General features: G+C 25.7%; 1 protein-coding gene across 1 annotated transcript in view; it reads right to left on the bottom strand.

The window, feature by feature from the left end:
• Positions 1-12,407, bottom strand: part of LOC100210072 (cadherin-related tumor suppressor) — a 136,118-nt gene that overhangs the window by 59,522 nt on the left and 64,189 nt on the right. Inside the window, exons 10-12 of the mRNA XM_065801912.1 lie at positions 9,794-9,954; positions 9,417-9,690; positions 1,114-1,753 (exon numbers count right to left, since the gene is read on the bottom strand). Of these exons, the coding sequence (XP_065657984.1) occupies positions 1,114-1,753; positions 9,417-9,690; positions 9,794-9,954 (1,075 nt within the window). The remainder of the gene's footprint in view (positions 1-1,113; positions 1,754-9,416; positions 9,691-9,793; positions 9,955-12,407) is intronic.

Below are 12,407 nucleotides of genomic sequence, written 5' to 3'. Positions count from 1 at the left end.
CATACCATAACTGACCCACCACCATGCTTGATTGTCGGCACTAAACACTCTGGGATCATTTTTTTTGTTGTTGTTCTTCTGATGTAAATTCTACGTCTTTGCCCAAACAGTTCAAATTTGGACTCGTCGGTCCATAGTACTTTTCCCCAGTCTCCTTCTGTCCAATTTTGGTGGTCTATAGCCCATTGTAACCTTTTCTTTTTATTTCCAATCCGTAGCAACGGTTTCCTGACCGCTATACGGACAGAAAGTCCTGCTTGTCTAAGACGTCGTTTCGTAGTGGTTAATGAAATAGATTTTGAATGACTCCTATTAAAGCCTGAAGTTATTTCCGGGGCCGTAAGTCTTCAATTCCTTTTGCTCATCAATATTATACTATTATCTTCTGCTTTTGTTGTTTTCCGTGGTCTACCAGATCTTTTTTTGTCTTCATAAATGCCTGTTTCTTTCCATCGTTTGATGGTATCTTGTACAGTACTTCTGGCAACTTTTAATTTTTTGCAAATTTTACGAACTGAATAACTTTCTTTATGTAATGTAATTATTTTAGAACGTTTTGCAACCGTTAAAGAAAGTTTCTTACCCATATTTTTAGTTAAATAGTCGAATTATAAAATTTTAAAATTTTTTTCAAGATTTTTTAATGTAACCATCATTAATACCAAATGAAAACTAAACAAAACTAAATATTCTTAATCATTTTAGTCGGCTATCATTACATTATAAATATTTACTTCATGTTTCAACAAATAAATAATTTTAACAAAACCAAACTCTTAAGAGTAATGTAACGCTACATATCAAGTTAAAATAAACAATTAAAAAAAAAAAACTTACTTATTTAAGTTTGAGGTCAGTAATACCCAATTACTGACCTCAAACTTACATAAACACTTAAAATTAGTAAGTTTAAGTATTATAAATTAATTTTATTGGTTAATTTAATGATACAGGATTGATTTTAGCTTTTTATATAAAAATATAAAGTGTCCGGAAACTTTTGGCCTGCAGTGTATATATATATATAAATACTTATACATAGATAAACTATTTGTATTACCAAAAACACAAAGAAAAGTTTTGAGAAACAAAAAAAATATTTAAGAAATTTACCATTTGCTGTCACTGCACACAGTGTAGCATTTTTAGGCAAATCTTCTTTAGCAAAACATTTATAAGAAGATTCAGAGAATTTTGGATTATTATCATTTAAATCATTTAAAACCACGGTAATAACTGTGAATGCCTGGAGTGGGGGTGTTCCACAATCCTTAACAGATACTTCTAAAGAATAGGTTTCTTTTGCTTCTCTATCAAGAGACATTCTTGTTTGTATTGTGTTACCTGTTATTTTAAAATACTGTTTATCAAGAGAAACAATACTGTAGCTCAGGCTACATGGCGTTGTATCTGGATCTTTAGCAATTAAATTTTTTCCAACAGTTGTGTTTTCTGGTTGATTTTCATAAATACTAAAATTGCAACTTCTTGGTATCTTACAATCTACAAACTCTGGTGGCTCGTTCACATCAGTCACAGTTACAAACAGGCTAGCATTTCCAACTAGTACATTAGCACCCGAATCATGAACAACTAACTCAATTGTATAACTTGATTTGGATTCATAATCAAGAGCTTTGTTTGTCTTAATCACACCTGTTTTTTTTTCAATTTTAAAAACATCTTGATTTAAGCCAAATAGTTCATAAGTCAGCTCAGCATTTTTTCCAATATCTTTGTCTGTAGCTTGAACCTAATAAAAATTAAAAAATAAAATTTTTTATTATTAGTATTGTTTTAAAAACCTTTGTACAGAAAGTTTATTTGAATAGTAAAGTAAAAAAAATGTCATATTATATATGACATTTTTTATATTTTATTATTCAAAAAAAAAAAAATATATATATATATATATATATATATATATATATATATATATATATATATAAGTGAAATAAGTGAAAAATTAAGTAAGTAAAGTTTAAAATATTTGTTTAGTAATTACAACTAATTTAAAATAATTTATGTAAATCAGCACACTATTTCGGGATTTAATTGTAGGTAATATAGTTTTGTATTTATACTTATATAGTATATTTTAATCTATTTAATTAATAAGATAATAAATATACCGCATCATGTCAAGTGGATTTAAGGCATGGTAAAATTTTACAAATAAAAAAAACAGAATCTACCACATGTTATATGTAAAACAACAATAATGTATAAAGGGTTCTCAAAAAATGCTCTTCTTCGTCATTTAAAAAATCTTCACAAGGAAGTTGAAATTGAAGTTATGAAAAAAATGCCAAACAAAGACACAAATTTTGAAGTTAGAAATGCTTAACCTAAAATTACGTTGTTTATAAAAAAGGAATCTGTGGAAGAAATTGTTTCAAAATTGGCGCCTGTAGATGGCTTTTCTATTAATGCTCTTGTAAAATTTGAATTTATAAGAAAATCTTTATCTGATAAAGGAATGATATTGCCAAAAAACCCTTTACATGTAATAAATTTGGTAAAAAGTCAATACTATCTAGCAAAACAAGGAGTGGTTACAGAAATGACTTTGCAAATTCAAGGTGACTTAAGATTCTCTATTTTGATGGACACATACAAATCTTTAAAAAGTTATCATTATTTGAATTTAAATGTGCATTTATTAACTAGGCTTTGAAACTTGGGCACGATTCGAATAGTTATGTTGCTTCCAGCTGAAAAAACTATTGATATGGTTGAAAATAAATTATCCAAATATAATTTATCTACAAAGAAGCATATAATTTCTAGTGTAACTAACGGTGCATCAGTTATGAAAAAATATGGAAGATTAAGCAGGATAGAACATCAACTTTGATATGCACATGGGCTACATTTAGCAGGATAGAACATCAACTTTGATATTTACATGGGCTACATTTGTGATGTTCTCTACAAAAAACCAGTGGTTTCAAATTCATTGGGCAGTGAGTGTAATGCATCAGACAGTCAGAATTCTGATGAAAATAATAGTGAAGATGACCAGTCTGAAGAAATCGATTTAACAACTTCAGTGGATTTACAGTTAAGCCAAAACAACAATTTATTAAACTTACAAAATGCTGAGATCAATAACGAATTATTAGACCACATAAGTATTGCACAAACAATTCAAAAGGTCCGGAGAATTGTATGAATGTTTTGTAAATCACCCCTTCAAAAATAAAATTTTACAAAAATACTTAAAAACTACATAAAATAAAGAACTCAAGTTAACACTGGATGTAAAGACAAGGTGGAATAGTCTTCTTGCAATGTTGGAGCAATTTATTGCATTAAAAACATGTATATTAAAAGCATTGAAAGATTTTAAACACAACAATATTAACAATTTTTCAAAGGATGAATATTTAGTGGTGCAGACTGTAGTAATGACATTACAACCAATTAAATTAGTAATTGAAAGACTTGACCAACGCAACGTATCCATACAAGATGCAGAGGGTGTATTAATGTTTATATTAGATGTTTTGCGCAAAAATATAAAATTTTTTTGGTTAAAATACCGCAGTATGTGCAACAGAGAATTGTTGAAAGACAGAATAAAAATTTAGTTGGCTTGCTAAAATATTTAAATAATCCATCAAATTATAAACACAAATCGGACATTTTCTCTGTATTATTATTGCCTTCCAAATCAGTCCTTCAAGCTACAGCTAAAAAATTTTTTTCTAAGCTATTTGTTAAGGATATTGATTGTGGTGGAAATTCCGCTGAAATTGAAGAATTAGAATGCAGTAATGATGGGACTGAAACGTCGTTTATGGCTGAACCAAATTTGAAGACAAAATCTGAACTAACACTTCATCAAAAATCGAATGCTGCCATTACAAACGTTAGTTGAATTGAGAGTCCAGGAGATGTATTATATGACAAATATTACAAAAGAAATGGATATTATTGATGCAACGAAAAAGCGTACAAATAATTTAAAAGAATTATATAATGCTCTATTAACTATTCCACTGACATCAATCAATTCAGAAAGAACTTTTTCGGCTGCAGGTCTTTTTATTACAAAAATTGGGTTATTGTTAAGTGATAGCATTATTGACAATTTTTGTTTTTTAAAAAATTATTTTGAAAATTAATATATATATAATATGTTATTGAAGTTTATATCTGTTTTATTTTAGGAGTCTTAGTTTCTAAGAATTATTTTGTATTTATTTTCTTATTAAAAGTAGTAGTATTAAAAAGGCATTTTTTATTGTATTTGTTTAAATTAACACATTTCCTCCACCTAATTTCCAGCGATATTAAACATTTTTGTTTCTGAATCCCGGGAATTTTTATGAAAAATGAGAAGCCCTAAAATATATATATATATATATATATATATATATATATATATATATATATATATATATATATATATATATATATATATATAGATATATATATATATATATATATATATATATATATATATTTATATATATATATATATATATATATATACATATATATATATATATACACGTACAGGGGCTATTCAAGACTGTTTTTGATAGCGTTGACCGTATTTAGGCGCTACCCAAATTAAAATTAGAGAAACTTTTTTCTTAATGTTTTTTGACAGCAAATATTGTTTTTTTTTGCAAAAAAACCCCTGATTTTCTGCCAAAGTTTGCTGGAACAAGGTAATACTGCTGCCCAAATTATTTTCCTAGAATAGGCCCTGATATATATATGTGTGTGTGTGTGTGTGTATAAATAACTTATTGAAAAAATTATTTTTAAGGATTTCTGAAATAAATTCTAATAAAAAATTGAAATAAAAAAATGATTTCTAAAATAAACAGTTCAGTTGTTTCTAAACTTTTCCTTTTCAAAAAAAAAAAAAAAATTAAATCTATCATTATAATTTATAACTTTTGTGTTTGGTATTATGAATTGAATTAAGCTAGAGAACATAAATACTAATATAAATACAACCCCTTTAAAAACAACCATAACTATTTTTGGATTAATGTTTGGTGTTGGTATAATAGTGATAGGCAAAATTCAGTGAACTTTGAAGTCATAGTATGAGTTATTAGTGTTGGTTACAGTTCGTAGGTTACAGTTATTAGTGTTGGTTACAGTTATTAGTGTTGGTTACAGTTATTAGTGTTGGTTACAGTTCATTGGTTGCAGTTATTAGTGTTGGTTACAGTTCATTGGTTACAGTTATATCCTAGATGTTTAATTCTTTTTTATTGTTTTCTTTTTCTGAATTTTATTTTATTGCTGGATCTTGTTTCTTTTAATAAACAAACAAGATGAAGCAATAAAAAAAAAAAAAAAAAAAAAATTTTAAGGAGATGCATTGAACATCAAAAAAATAATTTAAAAGGTATATGGGATGCATCTTGGGCAACCGAACATGGTAGAGAGTGTAATAATATGTTTGATTGGTCACACCCAAAATTCTAGCAATATAATCAGAGTATGATGATTGTAAAGGGAGAGATCTACTTAAAACTGACCACAACATACCAGGAAATAAAACATGCTATTTACTTCTCAACCATGACAACAGCCTTAAAATATCTACAAACAGTTGGATCTATGTTATGTAATCATTTATGGCTTCTTTTCAATGTCTTCTATAATGTAATATTTAACATTATTTAATATTCATTTTAACATTATTATTTGTAACATTTTTATGTTATAATTATAAGGGATTTTTGTATAATATTTTATGTCTGATGATGATCTGTGCAAAAACAGGTTGAAATATCACCAAAAAAAATTTAGTTTGTACGCAGCTGTTGTTTTATGCTTAATATTTTAAATATATATACATATATATATATACATATATATATATATATATATATATATATATATATATATATATATATATATATATATATATATATATATATATATATATATATATATATATATATATATATATGAACTGGTTTAATTGCATCAGTGATAAATGCCTTTATAAATTCCTTATTTTTGATATTGTTGATTTTTACCCTTCGATAACAGAAAAACTCCTTAATAACGCTATTCATTTTGCCGAGCAACATCTAAACATTGAACCTAACCAAAAAACATTGATCTATCACGCACGAAAATCATTATTATTTAATGATGATCAAGTTTGGATAAAAAAATCAAGCGGCTTATTCGATGTTTCAATGGGAGCATTTGACGGTGCTGAAGTTTGTGAACTTGTGGGAATATATCTTTTGTTTCAAATTGCACAATTTTATAATAAAAATGATTTCGGATTATACCGCGATGATGGTTTAGCAATTTTTAAAAAAATGAGTGGCCCCCAAATGGAAAAAATCAAAAAACATTTTGTTGAAATATTTAAAAAAAACGAACTCACTATATCAATACAGTGCAATATGAAAATTATAAATTACCTTGACGTCACATTAAATCTTAATGACCATACTTTCCAACCATATTCTAAGCCCGGAAATTCTTTAAACTACATTCATGCCGATTCGAACCACCCGCCTAATATTTTAAAGCAGCTTCCGCATTCAGTTGAGTTAAGATTGTCTGCAAATTCGTCAAGTGAAGAAATTTTCCAAAGATCTACTCCTATGTACAATGACGCGCTATTAAACGCAACATCATATGGTTCAACCCTCCGTTCAGCAAAAATGTTAGCACTAATATAGGAAAAAGCTTTTTAACCTTGATCAACAAACACTTCCCAATAAATCACAGACTCCACAAAATTTTTAACAGAAACACGATAAAAATAAGTTATAGCTGTATGCCGAATATGAAGTCTTTTTTAAACGCACACAATCAACAAATTATGAATAACAAAAAAATTCCACCTAAAACCAACTGCAATTGCCTTAATAAAAATACCTGCCCTTTATCAAACCAATGCTTAACAAAAAACATTATATACCAAGCCAATATAAGTTCCAATAATCCTACTAACACTCCTGTCAACAAATCCTACATCGGTATAAGTGAAACACCATTCAAAATTAGATATGCCAACCATATAAAATCATTTAACATTCTAAAGTACAAAAACGACACCGAGTTGTCAAAAGAATTTTGGAAATTAAAAGATGCTAACTTAAACCCAGTTGTTAAATGGAAAATAATTAGACAATGCAATGCTTACAACCCAACCACGAAGGCCTGCAAACTATGCACAAACGAAAAATATGAAATTCTATTTTCCAAAAATAAAAATCTACTAAACAAAAAAAGTGAAATGCTATCCAAGTGCAGGCATCGAAACAAATTTCTTCTCGCCCTATTCGACACGGGTGATTGATCAATTTTCTAATTAATTAAATATTGTTTGTTTGTTTTGACGTCAGAACTCATTCCATTGCTTTGTTATGTTTTTTCTGTCAATTTCTGTATTTTGTATTTTTTAACGGTTTTTTCTTAATTTAAAGAATAAAATATGGCTGATGATTGCCGAAGGGCATGAAACTTTAAGTTCCATCACAAAGTTGTATTTTTTTTAAATAATCAAACTTTTTATATATTAATACTGATCTATTTTGTAAACAATTTACTTAATATTGATCACTCTCCAACGAACAAGAGACTTTGTATCATAACTTGGTACAATAAAACAACATTATATATATATATATATATATATATATATATATATATATATATATATATATATATATACACACACACACACACACACACATATATATATATATATATATATATATATATATATATATATATATATATATATATATATATATATATATATATATATATATATATATATATATATATATATATATATATATATATACAGGGGAGTTCAAAAAAAAAGCCACACTAATTTGTTTTATAAAAAAAGCAACGAAAAATGTGTAAGACTCATATAATAAAAGTAATATAGGACAATTTTGATAAAAATGTTTATAGCATTATTGTATATTACATATAATAAAAATAAATTATGGTTTGTAAAGTATTTTTTAGGTTTCAGGTGTTTTAGTACTTAATTGGCCATCCTTTGTTTTTTATGACTTCTGCGCATATTGAAGGCATACTATCTACAAGCCTTTTTAATAAATCGTTTGGCAAAGCATTCCAACCAACAAGAAGAATTTGAAACAAATCATCTTCATTTGTTGCTCGATCTTTCCATTTTCTATCCAATATAGACCAAAGGTATTCTATTGGGTTTAAATCAGGAGACTGTGCTGGCCAAGACATAACTGGTATTAATTTAGATTCTAGATGTCTTTTATTCAACCGTGCCGTATGTTTAGGATTGTTATGGTGTTGAAAGATGTAGTCACTATTAGGGAAAAGTTCTTTCATACTTGGTCCAAGCTGATTAACTAAGATTTTATGATACCTACGCTGGTCCATGATGCCCTTCACCCGGTAAAGTTTTCCAACTTTGTGTCCAAACAACCCCAAACATTAATCTTTTTGTCATGTTTAATTGTTGCTTTGCATTTTTGGGGGTTTTTTTCAAAAAAATTTTTCCCCAATTAATTTCCAACAGTGAGATCGACCATTATAAAACAAAACAAACAGAGACTCGTCGCTCCAGATAACTTTAGCCCATTGTTCACATGTCCAATCTTTGTGCTCAATGCACCACTTTAATCATTTTTTCCGATTGATTTCACTTACAAAGGGTTTTTTAATTTGCTTTCCAGAAAAAAAATCACCTAATGCTTTTATTCTGCGAAATATTGTCCACTTTGAGATATTAGTAAGGTTCAAATCTAGCTTTATCTCATGTGATTTTACGATTTTTTTTTGACAGCGTTAAGAATGTAACGATCTTCTTTTTTTTGAAGTTTTAGGCTTTCTCCCAGATCCAGCAGACCTTTCAGTCATACTAGTGTGTTTATATTTCTTTACCAATCTACTATTAGTTGAGTTTTCTCGTTTAAAATTCTTTCCAATGCTTCTGTGAGACTCTCCTTGGTCAACAGCTTCAATAATTCGTCCAATTTCTACATCCGTTAGATGTTTTCTTAAATATTAAATATGTCCATATTAATCCAATTTTTAAAGATTTTCTTTATGTAAATATTAGTTTATATATAAACGTACCTTTTCTGTCCTAAATTTTTCACAGTCACATCCAATTTTTTTTGTTTTGCTTGATTATACATTTTATACTTAAAATGAAGAAAAAATATTAGTGTGGCATTTTTTGCACCCCACTGTATATATATATATATATATATATATATATATATATATATATATATATATATATATATATATATATATATATATATATATGTATATATATATATATATATATATATATATATATATATATATATATATATATATATATATATTAAAAAGTTAAATAAAAATATAAAAAAAAAATAATAATAATAATTATTATAAGAAAAATAAAAAATTTAAGAAAAAACCTGTATGACAAACTGATTTAATGGACTATCTTCTCTTAGTTCTACTTTGTATTCTTGTTTTTCAAATTCTGGTTTGTTGTCATTTTTATCATCAACATTTATTACAATTGATATTAAACCTTTGTGACATTTATCATTTTTATTTTCAGCTATAACACTCAGCTTATAACTAGGTATACTCTCTCTGTCAAGACTTTTATTTGTTGTTATTTGTCCATTGTCATCAATTTGGAAGTCACCACTATTCAATCCATCTTTGATCATATAGTTAAAGCTTATTGAAAGAAAAAATGATAACAATTTAATAAAAAAATTAATATGAAACTTTTTTTGTTAAAGTTATTTATAATTTTATTATTTGTTTAAAGTTTGATTACCTTTTTGGATCACTTATTGTTTGTACAACGAAAACTTGCTGTCCAACATTTTCATTTTCCGAAATGTTAACAGAGATTTGATCAATAGAAAATAATGATTCCCATATACTCAAATCAAACACATTGTAATCTTTCTGACCTTGGACAGCGATATAAATGATCTACATAAAACAAACATTTTAAAATTATAACAACAACACTCAATTTGCATATATAAATAATTCAGTAAACATAAATTAACATAATTATAATGAGTAAACATAAGTGTTTTGATTATTCAAATGATTTTTTAACTTTTAAATAACCAAAGTAATCTCTCTATTTATATTATTTTAATTTATATATATATTTTTAACTTGGTAACTATTTTAACTTTTAAATATTTTAACATTGATATTATTATTGATATTGGTTTTGATATTAGCTTATACGTACTTTTGTTTTTCCTTAAATATTTCTTATAAATTCAAAGTTTAAAAAAATTAAAAAACAAAATGAATATAAAGTTTGAAAACTTAAAGATTTTTTGTTTTCAAAAACCACTGCCTACCCTAATGTAAACCCTGATAAAAACTGAATGTAATTGTCAATCAAAATAGTTATTACGCTGATAAAAAAACTGTACTTTTATATATATATATATATATATATTTATATATATATATATATATATATAAAAGTATATATAAACAATCATTATAACATATATACTCAAAAAAAATCATTATAAACATAATACTCAAAAGAGACTATGCTGTCTAAATATATTTGGCAACTAAAAGAAAAAAATATTAATTTTAAATTAAACTGGTCTATCCTAAAAACTGCGCCAGGCTATAATAACATTTCCAAAAAATGTATACTATGTTTACAAGAAAAATTTGAAATTATTACTCATTTAGATCAAGAAAATTTACTGAATAAAAAATCAGAATTCATTTCTAAATGCAGACATGAATATAAGTTCCTTTTAAAAAATTATAAAAACAAATCACCAGTCCAAATTTATCCTCATTCTAAAGAATTCTTTTCATGATTTTTTAATTATCTAATGCAATTAATGCAACTTCCTGGTTGCAAAATACTGCAGTTATTACATAATTAATTATAACAAATCCCAACTTCCTGTGAAATAATTTTTCTATAACTTAAAAATTTTTTATATTTAGACATTCTTCCTGATGAACCTACCAATGGTGAAACACAGTGTTGAAGAAAACAAAAATTAGATGAGTGTTTTTACTAATTTATTATTGCTCTGTTCTTTAAGAACATTGAGCACTCTGTAGAATACAATAACATAATTAATATATATATAAATATATATATATATATATAATATATATATAAATAATATATATATATAATATATATATATATATATATATATATATATATATATATATAATATATATATATATATAATATATATATATAAAATATATATATATAATATATATATATAATATATATATATATATATATATATATATATATATATATATATATTATATATATATATATATATATATATATATATATATGAAGGAAGAGGAAAACCAGTGATGTCACATATTAACAATATGTGAAAAAAGATATCTTCATGACCACTAATTCTCTTATAACATCAAAGTGACACAAGATAATATTACTGTTAGATTTCCAGATTGCATCAATGCTATTTTATCAAATTTTGGAATTAAAAAATCAAAAATAGAAAGAATAGGAGGATCTCATGCTAAGACTGGTAAGTAAACAGAATCAAACATTTTTTATTATTTATTTACTAATTAGTCATTTAAATAAAATACATAATGATAATGATAAAATAAATACATAAAATATAAATACATGGCATAGGTTTTCATAAAGTTTTTCTCTCCAAAAAAACAACAAAATAATAGGTTTTATATGAGCTTGAAAGTTAATAGTTAGGTTAAGTTAATAATAGGTTAGATTAGTTAATAAAAATAAAAAAAGTTTAATAAACAAACAAAAAAAATGTTTGGTTAATAAAAAAAAAAAGTTAATAAAACATTATTAAGCTAAGTTAATAAAACATTATTAGGCTTGTATATTTGATTATTTTTAAGAAGTTTTTCCTAAAAACCAGCAAGGAAAACATACATATTTACTAAAATAAATGTGATATAAAAAATTGAAGACCAATTCAAAGTTTATTTTAGCATGTGTTTTGAAAAACTTCAAAGTTTGTTATTCATTAAAGTCACATTTAAACTATTACATTGACTAATTTTTCATTTCTTGTTTAAATAAAATTCACTTCCAAGAATGCTGCAAGTAATTACACTTAAGTTGGGTGTTACTTAAAAATAAAAAAGTTATAGAGTAAGAAAACGGTTGCAGAGAACTTGAAAAATTGTAGGTTGTATGAGTCAGGAAAACATGAAGATAGGAGAGTTCTAAAGGAATAAAGTGGGAGGAAAAAAACTAGATGAATTAAAGCTTCCTCAACATGATGAGATACATTAAAAGATGTGATTTTGCTGAATGATGAGTTGAGCAAGAACAAATTTTGATTGATGGAAACCAATCATAATTTATTGTTGCTCGACTCTATCAAAATTTGGAAAATAGCTCCAAAGATGGACCT

The sequence above is a fragment of the Hydra vulgaris genome, chromosome 07, assembly GCF_038396675.1.
Source record: "Hydra vulgaris chromosome 07, alternate assembly HydraT2T_AEP".
Taxonomy (NCBI): domain Eukaryota; kingdom Metazoa; phylum Cnidaria; class Hydrozoa; order Anthoathecata; family Hydridae; genus Hydra; species Hydra vulgaris.
The sequence above is the reverse complement of the archived record's forward strand: the minus strand, read 5'-3'. Positions and strand labels throughout refer to the sequence as shown.